At 39.1% G+C, this 25,815-nt stretch overlaps 1 protein-coding gene across 2 annotated transcripts; it reads left to right on the forward strand.

Moving 5' to 3' along the window:
• Positions 1–389: 389 nt before the first annotated feature.
• Positions 390–25,345, forward strand: LOC149820251 (nucleophosmin). Of its 2 annotated transcripts, XM_089983893.1 has the most exons (8): positions 390–447; positions 927–1,190; positions 1,298–1,408; positions 3,391–3,459; positions 23,160–23,291; positions 24,089–24,166; positions 24,242–24,364; positions 24,826–25,345. In XM_089983893.1, the coding sequence occupies exons 2-8, from the start codon at positions 999–1,001 to the stop codon at positions 25,009–25,011; spliced, it is 891 nt and encodes a 296-aa protein (XP_089840019.1). In that variant the 5' UTR covers positions 390–447; positions 927–998; the 3' UTR covers positions 25,012–25,345. The 2 variants fall into 2 exon arrangements, with proteins under 2 accessions (XP_089840019.1, XP_089840018.1); XM_089983892.1 differs by lacking the exon at positions 390–447 and having other exon boundaries at positions 468–1,190.
• The last annotated feature ends 470 nt before the right edge of the window (positions 25,346–25,815 follow it).

Consider the following 25,815-nt stretch of genomic DNA (forward strand, 5'->3'; position numbering starts at 1 on the left):
GGCAGACGCCAAATAAGCGTCTGCAGAACGCACAAAATCCCTGACAGCACGGGCCGTGGGCGCAGGCAAATATTTTTTTTTTGTTATTCAAAAAGTTAAATACATAAAAATTTTTAAATAAAATGTAAAATATAAATAAAAACGTGTAAATACACATTTTCCACTTAAACATGGTCGATAAAACCATAATATCGTGATAAAGGCGTACTTAAAAAAAAATATCACCATATTTTGAACATTTTAAACGGCTTTATAAAATATCGTCATTTCGTCATAGCTGTTTTGACACTTTAGAGTCGCTTTAGACAGTAGGCATCTCTGCCCGTCACTATATCCTCACTGTTTCAGATTTCAGTGATTTTAATTGGTTTCCGTCTTTCAAAGTCCACATTAACTCATAAGCTTTGGTGGATGCCCTAAAAGGCTACAAAGTGAGTACAAAACCAGGTACCCACAAACGCCGGCCTGCGAAGGCTCGCCTCTTCTTGTCGTCTCAATCTCTCGACGAACAGTTTTTCTGTTTTCTCTGCTTTCTGTGAAAGGAAGGAGCCAAAAGAAGAAGGATGATCCTGTGGTTTTCCCTATCTTTTTGTGGAAAAAACCCTTTAGTATGAATCCCTTATTTTAGCAGCAAAGTGACTATCCTTCTTAGAGCGATACCCATCTCCCAAAACCCTGCACCGATCTCTCCTGCTAGCAGAGTGCAAGCCCGCGTGCTTCCCTTTTCGTTTTAGTGCAATACCCATCTTCAAAATCCACCAAAAATCCTCTTATCTTCTAGCAGAATAGGGGTTCCCTTTCTTCTGTTTGCATTATAGACCAATACCCATCTTCAAATGCCTCTTGTAGTTGCAAAATATTAGGCTTCGTGGTTCTATCTTCGTTTTAGCTCAAAAATCCGGCATAAGTTCCTTTCTTGTTTGCAGACCACTCGTCGTGTGCCCGACGAAGAAGAAGAAAGAGGATCAATTCTGAGGTTTATACAGAGAGAGAGAGTCATGGGGGCTAGGGTTTTGGTGCTGCTCGTCCTCTCCTCCCTCTTCTTATCTTCCTCGGCGTCGAAGAAGCAGAAGATCGCCTTCTCCAGAAGGGAGGACGTCCCCTTCATCCGATGCCAGGTCTGTGAAACCATAGCGAGGCAACTCTTCGCTCAGGTAGAGCGCAAATCTTCCGAGATCTCTCCCAAAAAGGTAAAATTTTCTCGAATTTCTTTCGATCTTTTCGTTAGAGCTCTCTTTCTTGGACGAATCGATTAACTTTTGTTTTTCTTTTTATTTGTCGGAATTTCTGGGTTTAGATCTCGGAGTATCAGATTATAGAAATCACGGAGAACGTATGTAATTTGAAGAGGCATGAGGGGGACTGGATGCTTCGGATCGACATCGTCGAGCATGGAGACGCATTGGAGGTACTATATTTTTTGTCTTCTTCTGTCGGAAATTGATGGTTTCTACTTAGAATTGTGTTTATGTCTTGAGTCTTTTGTAGTTTAGAAATTTTCTATTTATTTTGTTTTTGTTACGCTTTGGTAATGAGGATTTATTCCGTTATAAATTGATGGGATTTTATGATTTCTACCAGAGAATTGCGTTTCTGTTTTGATTTCTTTGCGGTTTGAGTTCAGAAAATCTTCCAATTATAGCTTTTGTGCATGTAGTTCGATGACAATATGCTTGATTTTGGTTGAGTATGTACTATATATTGGAAGTTTTTTATGTTCGCATTGGATAATGTGCACTTTTTAGCAAATGAGCATGAATAAATTCACTTCCTGTGCCTTTGTTCTTTGTTCTTGCCGGATTGCAGACAAATTGTAGCATTGGTTGAAGCAGAGTTACTGGAAGCTTCTTATGTAGGTGGGAAGTGTGCTTCCTGGAAACTCGCTTCTGAAGCATGATACTCTTTGCTTTTGAAACTTCATGGGAATCTTGATTCCCCCATGCTTCTTCTATGCTTCCACACACATGGTCTATGCTTCCTATATGCTTTTCTCACGTTTCTTTTCATGTTTTTTTATGTATTTCCTCTCATGCTTCCACTCACTTTCCATGTAATTTCTCTAAATTGGTAACCATCCTTTAAAAAAAATTTAACTCTTTTACTGAAAAATCATGAAATATAAGAATGATCAATTTTATTTTAGTTTTTATTTATTTCTTGTTCGATTCCTATAAATTTTAAAATGCCTCGCTTTTCGCTTCCGCTTCTTGTATTGTTTCCCGCTTCCACTTCCTAGTTTGGCAACCTTGGGTTGAAGTGTGGAGTGGCTAGTGTAGTTGCAGTCTTTTCCACAGGTTTGAATCCAACTGAGGCCTTTCCCCTAACTTGGTTATCAAAAAGAAAAAGGTAGAGAGAATGGGATTGTTAACTGGGTCAAGAAGAATGGAATTGTTAACTGGGTCACAGAATAAATCTATATATGGTTATGTAGAAATGCCAATTATTGACATAAATTTTGCTGATCCTGATGTTACTGTACTCGGTAGCAACCTATGTCTCTTGCAGTTCAAAGAAATGACTTGAGATGCAATTCATTTGCATCAGATGATCAGATTACACATCTAAATGGGAATTATTTTTTGTTGGAATGTCCATTGTCAGCAATTGGTGTGGCCGAGACCTTACATAATACCATCATCTGATAATGACTGATGACCTACAGATATGCATGTCAGAGTTTGGAGTTTTATTTTCTATTAAAGTTATTAAACTGGAAATAAGCACACTTTGTGGTTTAGATTAGTCATATATGGTTGCCTAGTAGTCTAGAACAGATGTGTCCCTAATCTATTTAGAGGGCATCAAATCAAGGCCATTAATATTTGTGCTTCATGTGCACATATATATCATCTATGTGTATTCAGATATGCATACTCTCTTTTCCAAAAATTATATGTAATTAATGTTTGACATCTCAGTATACGTGTACTTCACATTTTCTTGTGCATATTTTTTATATTGACAGGTGGAATTGTAACATGTACATGTAAAAGTATTTGTTTGAACATGATCTCCTACAGTTTCTGTTATTAATGAAGAGAATAGGGATACTAAATCACTGACCAGTGCTGCACTGAAGTGTTGGGGGGGGGGGGAGGATAGGGAGGGGAACTATTTCAAATGGTGCTGCAGTTTGTTTTAAGTGATAATATTCATTACTTTTTGGTGGTTCTATGTTTTCTATTTGTACACCGAAGCTGTGAGAGTGCGGAGATGCCTATGGCTCATGAGCACATTAATTGTGGCTGTAGAAAAATCTTTTGCTTTTCGTGCAGTCTAGTTTTTTCTGCTTTGGCTTTTGTATATACATATAGTTTGTAAATCTCATGAAACCGACTTTTGTAAATTTAGGTGGAACAAGCATTCTGTGATAGTTTTCTTGTTTTACAGCTTGTTGAACAAGAATCTGAAGGGCATTGTAACTCAGAATGTAAAACTATTGAGCGAGCTTGCCAGGAGGTAGGTTTTCATCCCTTTGGACTATGCCTTTTTTAAGCAAGTGGCGTCTCGTGTGGTTCTAAAATCAATTCAATTAAATGGCTTTATTAGCTTAGTTTTTCAAACCTTCCCAGAAACTTTTGTCTCATGGTTACTTTCTACAAAGTAAATGCAATAGCACTTGTGTGGACTTTTTATCTTCACATCATACTTTATAAAGGTTGTCTTTTATACTTCATGGCTTATATCAGGGATGGACAATGGGCTGCAGCCCAGTCAAACCTGGCCCATCAAGTGGAAGGACAGTGCTGGGACAAGGTCCTGAAAGCTGCCATGTCCTGCAGCTTACTCCCCCCAAGTGCATGGGTGGTAGCACAGCCCCCCATGGGCAGGCTTGACTGCCCTGTTGACAGGCAGTTGACCAGACTGGGCTTTCAGCAGCCCAAGCCTAAGCTCATTTTGTGCTGGGTTGGTTCCAAAATAGTGGCCCATGCCCAGCCCATATGAGCCAGGGCACCGACAGACTTGTGTGCTTCCCATCAAGCCCTTAGTTTATAGAAGTGGCACATGATGTTATCAAGCATTATCCAGCTCAAACTTGCACAGCCTTCTACACAATGTTGTCAATATTTGTCAAATAGAGTCATAGTTCACCAACTCCATTTGATTCTACCTATTTTAGGGTTCACAAACAGTTGGAAATCATAGCTTTCATATTGGAACCATAGTCACAAATATTGATCTTGATTATATCTCGGCAAGGTAATTTCTTGAGATAATTTAGGTTTAGTTGATAAATCTCAGAAAATTCTCGGAAAAAACTTGGTGCTTAAAAAATTGAAAATATAAAAATAATAGAAATAAGTAAGAAAAATAACATGTTTAGATAATAAAATACACATATAATAAGAAATAAGTAAAAAAATATAAAAGAAGAAAAACATACTTAAGACATAGAAAAGAAGTAAAAGGTAACTCATAATATTGTGATATTGTTGCAGCAATATCATGATATATATAAATTTATGAGATTTTCAAAATATCGTGATATTTTGCCTTTAATATCATTTTATGAATTCACAACTATATTATCGCAATATTCTTCAAAATATCACCTATATCTGTGACTATGTGATGCAACTTTTCTTGAAAGTATTTTAAAAGAGATTTTTTTGATAAAATTGTCAGTGCAAACCGTGCATCAAATCTTAAATTATCGGTTCACACTAGTGGTGAAGTCCGGGTCGAACTCAGAGAACGGGTTTATAACTTTTGTACTCCACACAAGAACGAGTTGTATTGCCTTTAAATTAAATGTAAATGAAACATGCTACCCTATTACAAAGGTTTGAGCAGAAATAAAAATTATTACAACCCCAATAAATTAAATGGCCTGTGGCCCTGAAAAAAAAAAAAACAAAAAAAACAAAAAGCTACGGAGCTCTTTTTCGCTCGCGATCTAGCTTCCCTTGTTCGCACGGGCACGGCCCTCGCTATCGCGTTTTAGTCAGCAAGCATGAACCCACCTGTAAAACACAAAACCACAAAACACACGAACCAACTAGATTCCCTAAGCTAGCTAATGTTAGTTGCAGGGAATAAAGAAAATCTAAGAATCAAACTTTTAAATGTATCTAAATATACCAAAAAAAACAGAAATCTGAAAATAAATGCTACTTTAAGATCTATCACTAAATCAATCAACTAAGGAGAAAGACACAGACTGGGTGGAACACAGACTGGGTGGAACTGCACCCTGCTAGGGTCTGATCATAATTCAGATGTGCACTAAAAATGGATCAGATAAGACTTTAGCAGACTGATAGGCTGATTTGAACAGGCTGATTTGGTCGGGGTAAAAAAAACAAACAAACTGCAGACCTGGCTCGGCTTCAGCAAGTAAAAAAAAAAAATTAGACTTAATTTCAGCAGCCCCTCTAGATTGAAACAATCACCCAATCAGGCAGGTCTGCGTGATTGCTAGATCACGCAGGCTGAGGGAAACTTACCGATCAGGCCCGACCTGATTGATCAGGCTGACCAAATCAGGTTGGGTATGAATCGTCTGATGCTTGCTGAATTAGGCTGGCAGCCGACTAGCCTGGTTCAGCAGCAGCCTTAAAAAACTATATGTATAACCAGACTGGGTTGCTCGATCGGCTGCTAGATAATAATAAAAAAATTTAGATGAGCGAGCCAATCTAGTGTCTTGGTGCAACCTGATCAGCGCCTGATAATGATGGCAGATCTAAAAAAAGGATATTCAGACCTAACAGATCTGAATATATTCTACTTTTTTTTTCTTTTCAGCAAAAATAATAAGACTAACTTGTATGCAGAAAATAATTGAGTAAAAAAAACTGATCTATGCCAAACTTTGCTAAATAAAAAAATAAAAGAGAAGAGGGAGAAGAAGCGTACCTGAAGTCGCCTCCGATGGACTGAGGAGAGCAGAGCAGTCTTCCACGATGATCACACTTCACGCAACACCTCCGACGATGAGAGAAGAAGAAGCCGGCGAGGAAAAAGGAAGAGAGAGGAAGAAGAAGCCGGCGAGTAAAAATGAGAGAGAGCTATGTCACATGGGTGCGGGTGCGGGTGCGGGGATTCGGCACTTCCAAAAAACCCGGGTGCGGGGGTGCGGCAGGGGCAAAAAATGTAAATATATATATATATATATATAAAGGGGGTCAGCTGCTGTCAGCATTACTTTTTTTTTAAAAAAATCCGCAGCCCATTTGGGCAAATTTTTTTTTAAAAAAAAATCCAAAACAAGAATGGACCTAAATGATCCTGGGTGCGGTCAACGCACCCAGGATAGGGTTGACCGCACCCGGTGCCGCACCCGCACACGCACCCGCGTTGAGTCGCGTCGACGCGGGTGCGGCACCCTGCTAGCCGAATCCCTATGAGAGAGAGAGAGAGAGAGAGAGAGAGAGAGAGAGAGAGAGAGAGAGAGAGAGAGAGAGGCATTTTTCTCAAAGAGGGAAAAATGCCCGCTCTTTCTAATCCTTATTATTTATAAGCTAAAATTAGGTTTTAGAAAGTGTTTAAGAAACTTTTCTAAAACACTTTCCAAATTTTCAACAAATTCAAAAAACCTCCTTTTTCAAATTATTTTCCAAAGAATTGTTAGTAAAAACTGATTTTTTCTAAAACACAAGTGGGTCAAAACCCACTCATTTTTCCATTTAACTAAAGTCAATAAGCACCATGCCAAACATTTAAACATGAGTTTTTAATGCTCATTTCACATAAAATCATGCATACAAAGTGTATAAATTTATGCATGATCAAATTCCCCCATGTTTATCGTTTGCTAGTCCTCGAGCAAACTTACCCTTAACAAAAGCAAAACAAAACATGCAAATCAATAACCTAATTCACTGTCGTAGGAATCACAATTGCATTTAGCATATGCAACAAGCCCTTTAAACCCTTTGGGTTACCCTTGTGGACGAGTAAGGTCTTGTGAGGGTTTACAGTGATGCTACCCACTAACATATCTGTCATGTATACACAAAAATTCTTTTTCAAAAAGTATTAGGCAGTTAAGAAATTTGTTTAAACAAACATTTCATGCAATTACATTTTCATAACATATTTAGAGTTTTCACATGCCGCAAAAATTTTTTTTTTTCTTTTACTTTTCTAAAAATTGCAATTATCTATGCTTTATTCTCAGAAAATTCAAGTACACTCATGATATTGCTCATTTATCCTCACTTATATGTTTTCTGTACAATTTTTTATAATTATTTCTAAGCAATGAATTTTCAATAAGCTCTTGTTATATTTTTTCTTTCTTTTTCTTTTTCAAATTTTCATCATTTTTCACTCTTCTTTTTCAGTTGAGCATTATATCAATTTTTATGTTTTCGTGACCCGTGTAACGAGCTTTGGGTCAATGACTCCCAGGCCAGCCGACCTTAAGGCACCAGATACATAGTATCCCTCAGACTTAATTGCTCGAGTCACTAGACCTTGGATTTATAGTTATGTATAGTTTCCTTCTTGTCATGTGTAATGTCAACATCTCTTAGGCTCTCTGTAAAGTCTATGTAATAGGCTTTCGGGCCGGTGGCTCCCAAACTAAATAACTTTAGGGCACCAGGTGTAAACACCTCTCAGGCTCTACTTGCTCGAACCAAATAGGCCACAAATATTGACTAGACAAAGAAGTAATCTCCTTCATTGTCCTTTTCAACATGGGAATCCAACACTTCAACTTGTGTCTGAGCCCAACTACTAGGGAACAACCAAGACATCAAACAACTAAAAGCTTGCTCTTTTTCTTTTTAAGCTCTTATTTCTTTATATTTTTCATTTGCTTAGTTTTTCAAAAAATGAAGCTGTGCATATTCATATTTGTGATTCAAAACAAACTCTAACATTCATCTATCATATTTTCTTTAAAATCCACATAATTAATCACTCTTTTTAGTTTCATTTTAGAAATTTTTTTTTCGTGGGGCTTAAAAATTCTCTAAAATGTCAGATTATGTAAAGCATTCATATATGCTTAAAACCTATCCCTTAAAAGCCTAATTTTTATGAGTTTTTATTAGCACAGATGCATGGACATAAATTTTTTTGACTGTGCACATTATACCCTCCTCATGCTTAAATGACATTGTCCTCAGTGGCACTCTCCCATGCTTATATGCAACTAAATGAATGCACAGTAGGGAATTAAAGAAACATGAGAGAAAGGATAGATATCCCCTGATGCATGTGATGGAACCTCGCATTCTGCTTCATGCTATCGAATTAGCTATGTAGTTGCTCCTTGAGAGGCTCCAAGCTGTCCTATCATCAACACTATCAAAGAAGTGAAATGTATACATAATCTATCATGCATGCTCATAAAACAAAAAGAAATAAATAAGTAATAAAAAACTACTTAGCTACCAAAAAGAATGCATCATAATCCTAACATAATATACAACAATGTGCTTCTTTATACATCGACTAGGTCAATGACCTCAATATCCTGATTTGTTGCGACATCAGAAATGCAGGACTTGAGCCTTTGCCCATTGACCTTGAATTTTTTGCCCGTTCTCGAGTCAAGGATATCAACTACACCATGTGGAAATACTTCTTGGACTACAAATGGACCATCCCATCTTGACTTCAGCTTTCCTGGAAAAAGTTGGAGTCGTGAGTTAAAGAGCCAAACTTTCTGACCTGGCTCGAATTGCTTTCTCAAGATATGTTTATCGTGAAAGTGCTTAGTTCGAGCTTTGTAAATTTTGGCACTTTCATACGTGTCATTTCGCAACTCCTCGAGCTCATTCAACTGAAACTTTCGTTCTGTGCCGACTTGGGCCATGTCAAAATTGAATTTCTTTATCGCATAATGGGCCATGTGTTCAAATTCAGTAGGGAGATGGCATGGTTTCTCGAATACCAACCGATAAGAGGACATGTCAATCGGGGTCTTGAATGCAGTCTTGTACGCCCATAAAGCATTGTACAAGCGTTGAGACCAATCCTTTCGGTTTGGTCTGACCGTCTTCTCTAGAATTCGTTTGATCTCCATGTCAGAGACCTACTGGTTTGTGGATGGTATACTTCCTAAGTAAAGAAGCAACTTGTACATTCTTGAAATGCTTACCTCCATTGCTAATTATGACTCTCGGGACTCCGAACCTGCTAAAGATGTTGTGCTTAATGAACTTAAGCACATCTTTATGATCATTGGTCTGGGTGGTCACGATCTCAACCCACTTGGACACATGATCAACTGCCACCAAGATGTAAACGTTTTCGAATGAAGGCGGGAAGAGACCCATAAAATCGATGCCCCAATCATAAAAAATCTCGACAACTAGGATGGGGAGCAGGGGCATTATGTTCCTTTTAAAAATGTTCCCTGTTTGCTGGCACCTCAAGCATCTCTTACAAAACTCGTGCGAGTCTTTATGCAGGGTAGGCCACCAAAATCCATATTGGAGGACCTTGGCTGCGATCTTCCGACTGGAAAAATGACCTCCACATGCCAGAGAATGACAAAAGGCCAATACTGATTCAGTCTCCTCTTATGAGATTCACCTCCTAATCATCTGGTCCGGGCATAACTTAAACAATTATGAATCTTCCTAGAAATAATGTCTCACCTGCCCCATAAATAAATCCTTCTCATTTTTGTTCCAATGCGCAAGGAACTTTCCGATCACCAAATAGTTAATAATGTCTGCGAACCAGGGAAGGCACTTGACGTGCAAAATCTGCTCATCCGGGAACAAATCATCTGTCCCTGATCAGTGGACGACTCCACCGTCAGCTTGGATAGATGATCAACTATAAGGTTTTCACATCCGCTCTTATCTCGAATCTCGATATCAAATTCTTGCAGCAGCAGGATTCAACGAATGAGATGCGGTTTGGTGTCCCTTTTACTCATCAAGTACCGCAGAACGACATGATCTGAGTAAACGACAACCTTCGAGTCCAATAAATATGATCGAAAATTTTCTAATGCAAACACTATTGTGGTAGTGCAGTTCATCTGGGCATCAGAAAGGGTTCTACTAGCGTAGTAAATAACATATGGTTTTCGGTCAACCTTTTGGCCTAGAATAGCTCCTACCGCATAGTCAGAAGCGTCATACATGATTTTGAAGGGCAATAACTAGTCAGGAGATCTCAAGATGGGTGTTGAGGTCAGGGCCTCCTTAAGATAAAGAAATGCCTTAAGACAGGCATCATCAAAATGACTGATCTTTTGATAGCAGGTTACAAAGCGGTCGTGAAATTTTGCTGAAATCCTTGATGAACTGCCTGTAAAAGCCTGCATGCCATAAGAATGATAGAACTTGTCGCACAGAGGTCAGTGGAGAAAGTTTTGCAATGAATTTCACTTTCGCTTTATTGACTTCGATCCTCTTTTCAGACACAATGTGTTCCAGAACAATCCATTGTCTTACCATAAAATGACTCTTCTCTCAGCTGAGCACAAGATTGGTCTCCATGCATCGTTTGAGTACTCTCGATAACTTCTGGAGACAATCATCGAATAATGAGCTATACACTGAGAAGTCATCCATGAAGATCTCTAGGACGTCGTCCACTATATGTGAGAAAATAGCCATCATGCACATTTGAAAGGTTGTCAGGGCATTATAGAGCCCGAACGACATTTGCCTGAAAGCGAAGGTGCCATATGGATAGGTGAACGTAGTTTTCTCCTAGTCCCCAGGGTGAATGATCACTTGATTATATCCTGAATATTCATTCAGAAAACAAAAATATTGCTGGTCTACGAGTCACTCTAAGATCTGATCGATGAACGGCAACGGAAAATGATCTTTTCGCATTGCGTTGTTCAACCTCTGGTAGTCAATACAGACTCGTCACCCTGTATTAGTCCTCGTGGAGACGCTTTCTCCTTTGTCGTTGATGGTCACGGTGAGCCCAAATTTCTTAGGGACAACCTGAGTTTGACAAACCCACTGACTGTCGGAGATGAGATATATAATCCCAGTGTCTAACCACTTCACCACCTCCTTCATATGAGGGTTTAGCCTCCTTTGAATTTCTCTAGAGGGTTTGGCACCCTCTTCCATAATGATACAATGCATACAAAAGAAAGAATCTATTCCCTTTAAATCCGCCACTGACCAATGCTCATGCAAAACCTCTGCAGGAGTTGGCACTCTTGAGTGCTGGTCAGGTATGCTGCAATAATCACAGGCAAGGTCTGTTGTTTTCCTAAGAATGCATACTTGAGAGAAGCTGGTAGAGGCTTCAACTTAAACTCAGGCGGATTCTCTATCGAAGGTTTAGTAGGCTGCTCTGCCAAATCCGGGAGGGGCTCGAAATGCCATGTCCAATTCAGCTCACCTGACAATCTATCAAGCAATCCTACGCTATCCTCTTCGAGTGATTCATCCTCCTCCTCTTGAGGTGGATCACTCAACGTCCATAAGGGCTCTGCTTCTACTAGGTCCCGAACCAAATCGACCTGAAAACAAGCATTCTCGCCTGCAGGGCCTATCACAGCATTGAAAATATTCAGCCACATCTTTCTATTGCCAAAGGATATGTCCATTGTTTTCGTGCGACAATTAATGCATGCATTGGCAATAGCTGAGAAGGGTCATCCCAAGATGATGGGCGTCTGCCTAACCTGATCAACTTCCTCCATATCTAGAATGATGAAGTCGACAGGGAAGTAGAAATCCTCTACCTTGACTAACACATCTTCAAGAATCCCTCGTGGGACTTTCATCGATCTATTCGCTAACTGCAGGGTCATAGGTGTAGGTTTCATCTCCTTTAACCCGAAAGCGTCGTAAAAGAAACCCAACAAGATGTTTACACTTGCCCCAAGGTCGAGCATAACGCGTTCGACAGTGATGTCTCCAATGATACATGAGATAATAGAAGCTCTTGGGTCCTTGAGCTTGGGAGGAGTTTGGTGTTGCAACATTGCACTTACCTGTTCAGTCAAATAAATCTTTTTAGGCACATTGGACCTCAACTTCCTCTTCTGGGTACAGAGTTCTTTCAAGAACTTTGCGTATGCAGGGACCTGTAGAATAGCATCCAACAAGGAGAGGTTAATCTGAACGTACTTGAATATTTCAAGCATCTATTGCATCTTCACCCATTGTTTGCCAAATGACTTGGGCTTCTCCGGTGCTTCAGGAAAAGGGGCCTTGGGTATATATGATCTGGAAGGCTCAGGTGGTGGAGCCCTCCCACTTTTCTGAGGTGTATGTAAGGGGACCGACTTCTCACTAGTCCGTCTCTGAAATTCTTTAGTCGTCTTCCTTGTTCCATGAAATTTCTTCCCGCTCCTAAGGATAGTGATAGCCTGAACCTGCTCTTGGTGTGAATCAGTCATATGCAGGCCATGAATAGGTTCCTTTCTCCTAGGGTTTACCATCGGTTGGCTAGGTAGCGTCCCCTCGCTATGCCTGCTTAACGCCTCGGCAAGCTGTCCCATCTGTGTCTCTAGATTCGCTATAGAGTGGGTATGAGAGTTCAGATTTGCCTTAATGTCAGCAAAAGTCTGAATCATTTTGTCCTCAAAGGTCTGACTAGAAGTAGGCTATTTACGGGCTTGGCGAAACCTTGCACCACCTAAACTTGCTCTTGCACAAATTCAGGGTATTGCGATGCATCAGGACAATCAATCACATGGTGTGCTGGGCTAGTACACAACGCGCACACCCCCATAGCTGGGGAGAGATTTGACAACAACTGATCCAATTTTTGGGTCCGAAGGTCAACCTTGTTTTGCAACTCAAGGTTTGTCCCTATCTCGTACATGACAGTCTTCTTCACTCCTACGTGGCAGGTGTTGTCATTCCTGCTTTAGAGGTCGAAGCATGGTGCATAGAGTTTTCACTAAGGGTCTTGAACAAGGCCCACACTTCGTCCTCACTCTTGATCATGAATGTGCCCCAACAGGCTGCGTCAACCATTTGTCAAATTTTCTCGGTCAGCCCGTCGTAGAAGTATTGCACCAGTTGTCATCTGGGCACCTGGTGATGTGAGCACTTTTGGAGAAGATCTTTCATCCTCCCTCACGTCTCATGAAATTGTTCTCCCTCAATTTACGTAAAACTGGTGATAGCCTTACGAAATTGGTTCGTCTTACCAATTGAAAAGTATTTCTTTAAAAAATCTTTTTGCATTCTATCCCAAGTGGTAATCTAGACCGTATCCTAAGACTTCAGCCAGAGCTTGGCTTATCTTTGAGGGAGGGGAACAAAGTCAACTTAAGCGCGTTATCTCCAAAATTGTTGATTCTCACAGTAGAACATGTCTCTAAAGATTCAGCGAGATGATAATAAGGGTCCTCATTGCTAAGGCCATAGAACGATGGTAGCATTTGAATCACGTTGGCCTTAATTTCATACTAGGGTGCTCCTACATTAGGTCTCACTATGCAGGACACCGGATTGTACTCCGTAGGGACATCAAGGGATGAACTGGGGCAATTTCTTCCGCCATGGGTCTGGTTGTACGAGATCTCCTAATGATTAATTCAGGGTTCTCGACAGGATCTATAAGGCCAGGGCCTGAAGAACGTCGTCCTTGTATACACCGTAGAGTTGAGACCCGGTGCAACAAACATCCTAAAGATTGGTTTTCTACTTAACTAGTGTGCAATCACGATCAAACCATACCATGAAGCAAGTAAAAATAAAAAATAATGCTAAAAATAAACAAACACCACTCAAGTGCAGATATAGAGCTTGAAAACAAACTACATGAACATTCACCTAAGATGGTACCCTAGTAGATGGGCCCGTACAGAAAAAGTAAACTAGCTCTATAGTTTGCCCTCAACATGGTTCTAGCAATCCTAAATAATAGACAAAAGCAAACTAAGCAGTCCTAGATATCAACATAAAATTAAACTAAGCAATCCTAATAAAAATGCAAAAGCAAACTAACAATAAAGTGAGTACGACAATAAAGTGAGTACTTAGTTTTAAATCGTCGTTCCCCGACAACGGTACCAAAAATTTGATGCAACTTTTCTTGAAAGTACTTTGAAAGAGATTTTTTCGATAAAATTGTCAGTGCAAACCGTGCATCAAATCTTAAATTACCGGTTCACACTAGTGGTGAAGTCCGAGTCGAACTCATGGAACGGGTTTATAACTTTTGTACTCCACACAAAAATGAGCTTTATTGTCTTTAAATTAAATGTAAATGAAATGTGCTACCCTACTATAGAGGTTCGAGCAAAAAAAAATTTATTACAACCCCAATAAATTAAATGGTCTATGGCCCTAAAAAACGAAAATAAAGAAAAACAAAAAACTGCAAGGCTCTTTTTCGCTCACGATGTAGCTTCCCTTGTTCGCACGAACACGGCCCTCGCTATCGCGTTCTAGTCAGCAAATATGAACCCACTTGTAAAACACAAAACCACAAAACACACGAACCAACTAGATTCCCTAATCTAGCTAATGTTAGTTGCGGGGAATAAAGAAAATCTAAGAATCAAAATTTTAAATGTATCTAAATATACCAAAAAAAAAACAGAAATCTGAAAATGAATGCACTACCCTAAGATCTATCACTAAATCAATCAACTAAGGAGAAAGACGCAGACTGGCTGGAACCGCACCCTGCTAGGGTCTGATCACAATTCAGATGTGCACTAAAAATTGATTAGATAAGACTTTAGGAGAATGATCGGCTGATTTGAACAGGCTGATCTGGTCGGGGTAAAAAATAAATAAACTGCAGACCCGGCTCGGTTTCAGCAACTAAAAAAAATAAATCAGACTTAATTTCAGCAGCCCCTCTAGACTGAAACAATCACCCAATCAGGCAGGTCTGCGTGATTGCTAGATCACGCAGGCTGAAGGAAACTTACCGATCAGGCCCGCGGCCTGATTGATCAGGCTAACCAAATCAGGTCGGGTCTGATGCTTGCTGAATTAGGCTGTCAGCCGACTAGCCTGGTTCAGCAGCAGCCTTAAAAAAATATATGTATAACAAGACTGGGCTACTCGATCAGCTGCTAGACAATAATAAAAAAGATTTAGATGAGCGAGCCGATCTAGTGGCTTGGTCCAACCTGATCAGTGCCTGATCAAGGGTAACCGATCAGTGGCAGGTCTAAAAAAAAGGATATTCAGACCTAGCAGATCTGAATATATTCTGCATTTTTTTTCAGCAAAAATAATAAGACTAACTAGTATGCAGAAAATAAATGAATAAAAAAAAACTGATCTATGCTAAACTTTGCTAAATAAAAAAATAAAAGAGAAGAGGGAGAAGAAGCATACCTGAAGTTGCCTCCGATGGACTAGGGAGAGCAGAGCGGTCTTCCACGATGATCACACTTCATGCAGCACTTCCGACGACGAGAGAAGAAGAAGCCGGCGAAGAAAAAGGAAGAGAGAGAGAGAGAGAGAGAGAGAGAGAGAGAGGCGTTTTTCTCAAAGAGGGAAAGACGCCCCCCTCTCTCTAATCCTCATTATTTATAAGCTACAATTAGGTTTTAGAAAGTGTTTAAGAAACTTTTCTAAAACACTTTCCAAATTTTCAACAAATTTAAAAAAAAAAAACTTTCTCAAAACTATTTTCTAAAGACTTGTTAGTAAAAACTGAATTTTTCAAAACACTCAAGTGGAGGAATTTTATTGTGTACTTGGTGTTGCAAGTGTTATTAGTGTGGATCGATGTGCAAATCATGTATCGTGACAACATTGCATGAAAGATGCCCTTAGTGCAACGAAAACAAGAGGAATACAAAAAGAGCCACCAAGGGCATACAATAGACACCAAGAGAGGGCTCAAACACAAGTCCACAAAAGGACAATACACAAGCCAAACTATTGCTAATACAAAAAGATTACAATAGTCACTAGTGGGCATAAAAAAAACACAAAACACTTAAAAAATATGATCTTTATTATGAGAGAATGCTTAGAAAAGCATTAACTAACAAGAGGTGTATTAGCCCCTTTATATAGGCATTGCAAGAACCAATATAGTTGTCTGGATGCTCCCAATGGCTATAAATATAGCAGTTGGGGAGACCCCAACGACTATGTGGACTTTTTCCAATATACCCTCATATTAGAGGAAAATGACAAAAGATACCAAAAAACAGTACAAAGACAAAACTGTCCTAATGGACAGTACCTATTACATAGGTATAAAAAGACTAAAATACCCCTACAAGGGCAAAAACCTATTACAATAAAAAACAGTTTAAAATTATAATATATACATATACACTCATATATGAATATATATATGAATCAATACATTTTAACACAGTCCCTCTTTGATTGGTTGTTTTTGCTTCTAAACATACTTATTGTAAATTGTGAACTGTGATTCATATTTCAAGTTTTCGACACTATAATCACATCATATTGACACACGATTCACCCTTTAAGTGGCGTGTCCCTGTGACATAGCAGTCACATGATTTAAAATTCATTTTCTTCTAAACAACCTTGTAGATCACATCCATATCTATGTCACATGGGTGCGGGGGTGTGGCACTTTAAAAAACCTTGGGTGTGCGGTGCGGCAGGGCAAAAATGTAATATATATATATATATATATATATATATATATATATATATATATATATATATATATATATATATATATATAATTTTGAAGTTTTAATAGTTAACATTTAACAATTAACATTGTCATAATATCATTCATCATGCATGCAATATATCAACCTAAATATCAATCAAATAAGTAAAGCAATTACATAAATCAACCTAAATATCAATCAAATAAGTAAAGCAGAAAAGAACTAAATTACATACCAAAGTATATCCTGATGAAGTAATGGATCTTAATAATTTTCTTCTTCATCATCAAATGCATCATTAGAAGGAATACTGGGCTCAGTTAAATCTATGTTTGTTATGCTGAAATCATGCTCTTCCTCGAAGTCACACTCTTCAGGGTTTACATCCCAAAATTTGGATGTTCTTTTTCTGCGTTACAAACCCAATTTGAAAATGTTAAATACAATAAAAGTATATTTAAATGAAAAACTAAGAAATAATCAAATAACTAAGAGAGCAAATTAGTACCTATATTCATCATTGGTTCGCGAAAGTAATCGAAGATTTGAATGAACATATACTAAATCCTCTACACCATTGCTTGTGAGTTTGTTTCTCTTCATGTTGTGGATTTGAGAATATGTGCTTCAATTTCTTTCACAACAAGATGAACTAGCAGGCTTTTATAGCAATTTTAATGCAAGACGTTGGAGAAGAGGTGTTTCAGATCCAAATGTTGACCACCATGTGATAGGATCTATATTATCCTCTTCTCTTGCGAATAATGCCGATCCATATAATCTCGAAGATGACAATTTTTTAAACTCTTGTGTGACTTGATGTAGCAGATATGCTTCTGAAAAAAGTTTTGTCATACACATATTTCTATATCTTGATAGCTCTGGGTCTAAATTTGGAGGGACACGACCAATACCACCAACCCACCACTTATTTGCATAATATTTTTTATTAAGAAAATGTGTCATGCAATGCAAAGGAGTGTTGCTCTTATCCCATCTTCTGACTAAAATTGAATGAATATGATTAAAAAATTCTGAATCATCCAATGCAGGATTTTTTTTCTTAATGCTTGAAAACTATAGCTTGTATTTTTTCAATCATATTATCCCACATTTGATAAAACTCTGTGAAGCATGGGCTCATCCTTATCAACTTCTCTTAACATTTCCCAAATAGGTTGCGTAAATTGAAGGAAGTATACCACTCTGTCCCAAAACTCATCATCAAGAATGGATTTTTTTATTTCTTGAGCCTTATCATCAGCACGATAGAATGTTCAATTTTCATCAGTCACCATGTTAATCAAAGCATTCTTCACTCTTTTAATCTTCTTCACCATCACAATGATGGACACAAAACGTGTTTCAACGACCTTCAACAATTTTAGGTCAGAATGTCTATTAAATATAACATTAGCACGATGGTAGTTAACAACAAAATTCTTAATGCTTTTGACATTTTTTTTTTAAATATTGAATCCATGAACATAAAGCATATGCTTGTGAATTTTCTTCTTTTTCGGGGTTGCAGATGCTCTTTAGGGTCAGATTTAAGCTGTGTGCTTCACAGGGAATCCAAAAAATACGAGGGTACTCACTCTCTAAACTCAACGCTGCACTTTTACAAACTGGAGCGTTGTCTGTAATGATTTGTACCACTTTCTGATCACCCATTTCTTTTATGACTTCTATAAACAACCACTTCAAATACTCTGCATTTTTATATTTCCCAGATGCATCAACTGCTTTCAAGAATATTTGGTCACTAAGCGAACAAGTAATGAAATTTATCAATAGATGCCTTTGAATATCTGTTCATCCATCAGACACAATAGAAACTCCATTTTGCTCCCATGAATATTTTTTAATCTTCAGCAACCTCTCCACATTTGCCCTCTCTTCTGCAAAAATTGTGGTTCGTATTTTTTCTGAACTTGGAGGCACATAGCCACTTAAATTACAATTTGCCAAGGATGTTACTAAATCCTTCCAATAAGAATTTCTAGCCATATTAAATGGGAGTGAACTAGAATAAAAATACCTCCCAACTTTTTATCCAATTCTTCTTTTCCATATGTATTGAATGTTGCTTGTATCGTTCATCTACCTCCTACGTTGACTTTTTTTTTTCAACATCTTCTTGGTGGCTTGCAAATGACACACTAACTGCACAAGAATCGGCCATTGTCTTTCTCATCTCACATTCTTCTTGTATTTTCTTGTATTGTCTTCGCATTGCCTCATCAACTTTTCTGCATCCTGAAATGCCATGTCCTGGTATCTTCAACAAATGAGCCTTCACTTTTGTGTAAGACCCAACAAAATCTCTTTCGCAGAGCTTGCATCGAAATCTCTTGTTTCACTACCTCCTTCTCTAATTTTTGCAAGTTTATCTATATATACCCATAGTGGTCCCACATCATCAATCCCACTACAACTATCAGCAAAACTAGCAACATAACTCACATGTTGGGATGAGGATAACGCAAGTCCTTTTCCTTTATCTGTCGTTTTTATCCTGAAAACACAAAAAAAAATACATTCAAAATTTCAAATCAATTATACAGACATTATCTTGATGTATATATAATATATATATATTATATATAATAAAATCAGGAGCAAGGAGGGGGGATCTGCCCCTCCTCTGAAATAAGAGGGAGCAGGGACGGGGGCTCGACCCCTTCCCCTGCCGAAAACAGAGGGAGCAGGGGGCGATCAACCCCTCCCCTGCCGACCCAACAAGAGAGCGAGAGGGGGGGCTCGGCCCCTCCCCTGCCGAAAACAGAGGGAGCAGGGGGGGCTCAGCCCTTCCCCTACCGACCCAACAAGAGAGCGAGAAGGGGAGGGGCTCGGCCCCTGCCGACCCAACAGGAGAGCGAGAAGGGAAGGGGCTCGGCCCCTCCCCTGTCGACCCAACAAGAGAGCGAGAGGGGGCTCAGCCCCTCCCCTGCCGACCCAATAAGAGAGCGAGAGGGGGGGGGGGCTCGAGCCCTCCCCTGCCAACCCAACAAGAGGGCGCAGGGGGGCTCGGCCCCTCCATTGCCGACACAGGAAGAGAGCGAGAGGGAGCCTACCTGCGACGAGGGAGAGGAGGAGCCTAGGAGGTGGCGTCGGGAGGAGAGAGCTCGAGCTGAGCTGCGCGGGAGAGGAGAAGAGAGATTAGGGCAAAAAAATTTGCCCTAATCCTCCTTTTCATCGGGTTTTTTATATTTTTAAAGTTCGAAACGTGGATGAAAATGATCCTGGGTGCGTTGACTGCACCCAAGGTCATGTTGACCACACTCGATGCCGCACGCGCACGCGCGTCACGTTGCATCGACGCGGGTGCGGCACCTGCTTTGCCGAGTCCCTGTGACTTAGATCCATATGGTCTGATTTACAAAAAAAAATCTAAAAAATGTGAAAAGAAGGTGATTTATATTTTATACTCAATAATTTTGTCTTCAATAGCACCAAATATTAACTCTTTTGAAAATACTGCCTATATCTATCTTTTTAACGGGTAAACAATACTAAAGGTAAAATAGCGTGAAATTTTCAAACTTCATATATTGTGATATTATCACAATATTATCATGGTAATATCATTATATTTTCAGTCACTTTTAACTTTATATTTATTTTCTACATTTTAAATATGTTTTTTCTTCTTTCTTTTATATTTCAAATTTTTATAACTTTATTATCTAGACATATTCTTTTCTTATTTATTTTTGCTATTTTTATACTTTTTTAGTGCCAAGATTTTCCTGAGATTTATCAATAGAACCTTTACTATTGTGAGGTTTGGCTTCCCTATATATAGTCGAGAACAATATTTCTCACTATGGTACCATCTCATTATGATGCCAGAAACAGGATGAAATCTAGGTGAGTGGGAGCCCAACACAGCCCCCTCCCCACCCCCAAAAAACACCTTTTTTCAAGGATATGGATCATAACCTATGTCTCATGGGTGCGGGTGCGGGTGTGTGGCAATATATATATATATATATATATATATATATATATATATATATATATATATATATATATATATATATATATATATATATATATATATATATATATAAGGAACCTTGCAGTTGAGCCGTTAGCACCGAGTAGGGACATGATTCCACTGTGGCAAAGGGAAAGCAAACACAGAGACCCAAAAAAGCACAAGCCGTGAGCACACAACCATGTGCACGATGGACATGTTGAGAAGCCGAGCACCTCGTGGCAAATTAGCACCGCTCGCAGCCACGACGACGCCGGGCCCCTCCCCGACATTCTAAGAGGGAGAGAGTGAAGACGGAGAGGAGAGGAGGAGAGCATAGGGAGTCGGGGGCATACCTGAAGAGGTCCGGCGGAGCGGTCGGCGACGGCGTTGGGGTCGGTGGAGAGCAAAGGGAGTCAGAGAGGAGACGAAGGGAGGATTAGGGCCAGTGTTATTAAAAACGCGCCTCAAGGCGCAAAAAGCGCGCCTCGCCTCAAGGCGAGGGCCTTTGTGCCTTGAGGCGCAAATGCACAGAGGCGTACGCCTCAGAGGCCTTGAGGCGTACGCCTCGAGGCGAGGCGCGCCTCAGGGTGAGGCGTGCACGCCTTATGATTATGGTCAAATGAGGGTCAAAGCCCTCATTTGACCATAATTAAAATCTTGCCCCCGACCCTAACGAGGGTCGGGGGCCCTAAATAGTCTCTCACAATCTCTCCCTCTCTCTCGCAGCCTCTCTCCCTCTCTCGCAGCCCCTTTCCCATCTCTCTCTCTCTCTCTCCCGCAGACTTTTTTTTTAATGACAAGGAACTCTCGCTGAGAACTGGGTCACTTAATTGGGGAATCCCACTGAAAGGTAAACCCTGGGTGGGGTCACCAACACCCAAGCCATTACAGAGCTACCGGGAATTCTGTGAGGTCAGGGGTACCCTTTACCGACCCCTTAGATGCTGTTCAGCCATGCGAAACCGCCGATGGTTCTCTCAGAGGGAACTTGTGCTTACTCCATTGTCCATTTTGTATGCTCTAGATGCTGTTTTTCTAGAAAATGGATGGCTCAAAAAAAACTGTGGGATCCATAACAGTAAGGGAAGAAGCAAAGCAAGGAAGGAGAATATGTAGTCAGTGCACATCTCCTTGAGTTGGGACGTTGCAAGTTCGAACCCCAAATGGTATGGTTGTATTAATTGGTAGGGGTCTGCCTAACCCCAGCTTTCGCTGTCGATAAAGAATAAGTAGTTATAAATTGAACAAGCAGCTGCTGAATTTGTTCAAGCAACTGAGAGTGAGCAGCTGTCATTGGGTCAGAGGAAGTCAGTCTCAAAAGCATGACTTAGGACCAGTAGAGCAAATTTTCTCATTCCCAACAGTATTACCTGTGGATGGTGCAGAAATAACAAATTTCTTCTTTTTTCAAATTGAGACGTATACATCATTTGTTTCAATTTCAACTCCTTATGATAGAATTCACCTTATGGTGCTCATCTCAATGTCAGAATGGTATAGAGTAGACCACCTCACTGCAACCAACACTAAATCGTATGCAACTCTACTTTATTTGTCTCTTCAGCCATAATCTCAACTAAGGTCTAAGTCAAAGAAAAAAAAGCCACTATAAACTATAGCAATTCTTACATTATCATGTTGCCTTGATTTCCTCCAGTTGATGTCTCTCTCATTGATGTTTTGCTTCAGTTTTTTCTCTCAACATTGCAAATATTCTGTGAAGTATGATTAGTTATTGTTGATATGAAATTCTGTGCAGAATTCTGTCTCCTAGTTCTGTTTCCCGTGAATTAATATACCCCAGAAAAGATACTAATATAAGCTAAGGTTTTGTCTAAATTTTTCTTTCTATAAAAAAATATAGACATTATTTTTCTTTATACTAATTATCTCATATTTTTTTCCGTATTTATTTGAGATTTTTTATTTCGTGTTGGTTGGTGCTTCATCAATAAAACATTTCTTATTTATTTATAATTTTAGATAATTTTTATAGTTTTTTTAAGATTAATTTTTTTTTGAGGCTTACGCTTTGCGCCTCGAGGCTTACGCTTCGCCTCAGATTTTGGTGGAGCGCCTCGCTACGCCTCAACGCTTTTCACAACACTGAGTAGGGCAAAAAAAATTGCCCTAATCCTCCCCCTTGCAGCCCATTTCATCAGGCAGAATTTTTTTAAAATATAAAAACTGGACCAAAATGACCCTGGGTGCGTTGACCACACCCAGGGTCAGGTTGACTGCACCGGGTGCCGCACCCACATCGCGTCGCATCGACGCGGGTGCGGCATCTGGTTGGCCGAATCCCTGTGACATAGATCATAACGTGTATACCTTCATGAGAAGTACATGAATGTCATGCAGTATCTTACCTGAAGCCACCCAAAACCTGAATCCTATGAATACTAACTAGATCCAGTTCCCAACGCCATACAACTGACAGTTGCATATTATGTATGAGATAAAAAAAGAAAAACAATAAAAAATGCATGGTTGGATATGCATCATGGTTAGATATGGTTCATACAAGCATCAACCTTGGCAGGAAGAGTTTAGGTGTTTCTGTAACATACAAGGACTCTCTCTGAGTTTTATATCTGATTTTTATTTTGTCATGTAGGTTTTAGATTTAGTGAAATTGATGGTTTTCCATTGCTTTTCATTAAAAAATATGTATATGATAATGGCTTTTTGCAGGTTATGGGGTATCATGATACTGATGTTGCTGAATTTTTGTTTAAAAGCAAGCCTCAGTTGGATCAGTTGATAAATTATATTTGTAAAGACCTCAGTAAAGCATGTTCTACGAAGCCTCCTCCTGTTCCAGCGGTAAATAATGTATTTAAGACTTTAAACTAAATGTAGTTTTGTATTTCTAATTTTGTTATTACAGAAGAATTTTAGTAGATGATTTTTGTGCAAGTTCTGTTATAATCCACAAACCTTGCTGATTTCCTCTTAATAGGACTAGCTGTTGGAAATTCAATTCTTTCTGAGACTGGACTTTGGGCTATGAGCCGTACTTATTACTAACAAATGGAACCATATTCCACCGAAGTTAGTTATCTGGATGTTGATGTATGATATTTTATTAACCAAGGTGTATTATTCCCACACATATTTTGTAGGTGTAGTAAGAGGGAAAAAATGAATATATCACTGCTGGATCTGCCTTACTGCTATAAACCAAAAAGTTCAGAAAGTGAATGGGGAAACAAAGATATAGCTAGAACAACGCAAGTATCTAGACAAATTTATGTTCCATTTGCTTTATGATTTATAAAAATTTGTCATGTCATATATGATATCCTATTTAAGGTATATGGATGTGCGAACTATTTGATTTGTCAACAACACTCTTCATCACTAGAACAGGAAACATCTGAAAAGAGTTGGAAGTAATTAAGAATTGAGGGGTTGGCAATGATTAATTTCCAGGCCATATGGCATCATTACCAAATATTCTAAATCATAGCCTTAGATTATCAATTTAATGTTCAAACGAGAAAATTGTTAAAGAAACAAGAGGAGTTATTTTGTCTAGTTTATAAGTTGAACATGTAATGCACTCTTAGAGTTTTATCTCTAGGTATGGTATTAATTATTATTCATTCTCTTTTCTTCAGGATAGGATTCCAGGTGAGCCTTTTGTTCCTAAATCATCTAAAGAGGCTGAAATGGAAAGGATTTTAAGGTCTATGGATGTAAGTATTACCTGAAATCTACTGTGTTTATCCTATTGATATTGCTTTTGTCTGAATTGCAATTTGTTCCGTCAGGGCATGCCAGGAGCGCCAAGCATGAAGATGTACTCAAAAGAGGATTTGTTGAATATGCAGAATTTTGGGGAAGATGAAAGGGATGAAGATGATGATGATGATGATGAACTTCCTTCAAACTTGGTGAACTTCTTTTTCCTTTAACCAAATACCCTAAACTGCCTAATTTTCCTCTGCTTTTACAATCATACATTGTGTTAGAACTATGTCAAATGGCACCATAATTTGATATCAACTGGTGACTACTATTCACTTTGTGGCCTTAATTAATTGACTAAAAGCTATCCAACAATGAAATCTCTGCAAAAAAAATCACCTATACAGTCTATTCAATTGTAACTTCTCTGGAGTCAAGCTTTGGGCTGGGGCCAATCTTCTCCCTGGACTTTTCCCTTCCCAGGTTCCTGAATACAAATGTGACAGGTGTCATAATTGTATAGTTAAAGGGCTTATTGAAGACCATGTCACTACCATGGAAAAAATAAAAAATCTCTTTTAAATTGCATGATCTTTTGTTACGTATTTACTTGTAATCCCATTGAAAATGAAGACTAACAGCTTTGTAATTTTCTTGGGTTTTGCAGAGGAAAGTGTGGAAAGACAAAGAATCAAGGAAGATCGATTGGAAGCAAAAGGTTGCCGAGGGAATCAATGATGCAAGGATGACAGTGTCAAGACATGTAAGAAAGGCATCACAGAAGATCCAGAAATGGTGGAGACGGAAGAGAACAGGTTCAAGATCTTCGAAATCTAGCAAGGCTGAGCTTTAGGAACTTAAATTTGCTGCAACTATTGGTGCATTCTCATCAAGCCTGAGTGCTTTTAAATCACAAAAATTTTCATCCCCACAAGGTCTTCAAAAGTTATTCATCTTTGGACTGTTTAGAGATGGATGATGTTAAAGATTTTGTTAATTGGTTTTCAGATTCTAAAATACTCTGGGTGAGGCTCTCTTTGGATTGCATTGCTTTTGTTTTTCATCTGCGGAATGTCTAACTAATTTTCTTCTGGAATGTTGAGTATAGAGGCTGAATGTTGAGAAAATTTTGCCTCCCTCTCTCTCTCCATGTTTGTTGTGTACTGTAAATGCCATAAACTTTGCCGTTTTAAAAGGAGATTGCATCTAGAGGCTGAAATGGTTTTGATTCATTGGTACTTCAATGTTGTATAAGATGATTGATTTAGACATTGGGTTCGAAGTGTGATCTAGGTTTGTTGCCTGACATTTTTTTTTCTAGAAATTCTAAGATCATAACTGTCACATTTCTATGTTTCACCTATTCTTGAAGGGAAGATTAATGATATTTATCAAGTGTACACTTAAAGTTAGACCTTCCTATCGCCTGTATGCAGATTACCAATGTTCCACCTTGAAAGGTGAGTGGGGGACGTCAGTGTGTTGGGATCAGGTGCAATCACATTGCACAAATGCAATGTGCCGCTGCACCTGATCACCATCCATCTGCTGTTGGCCCCGGTCTGACAGGCTGTACAACAGAAAATGGAGGGTGATTAGGTGCAGCAGCACATTGCATTTGTGCAATGTGATTGCACCTGATCCTGCCTCGATGTGG

This window comes from Nuphar pumila, chromosome 12 (assembly GCF_984573655.1).
Source record: "Nuphar pumila chromosome 12, dmNupPumi1.hap1.1, whole genome shotgun sequence".
In the NCBI taxonomy this organism is placed as follows: Eukaryota; Viridiplantae; Streptophyta; class Magnoliopsida; order Nymphaeales; family Nymphaeaceae; genus Nuphar; species Nuphar pumila.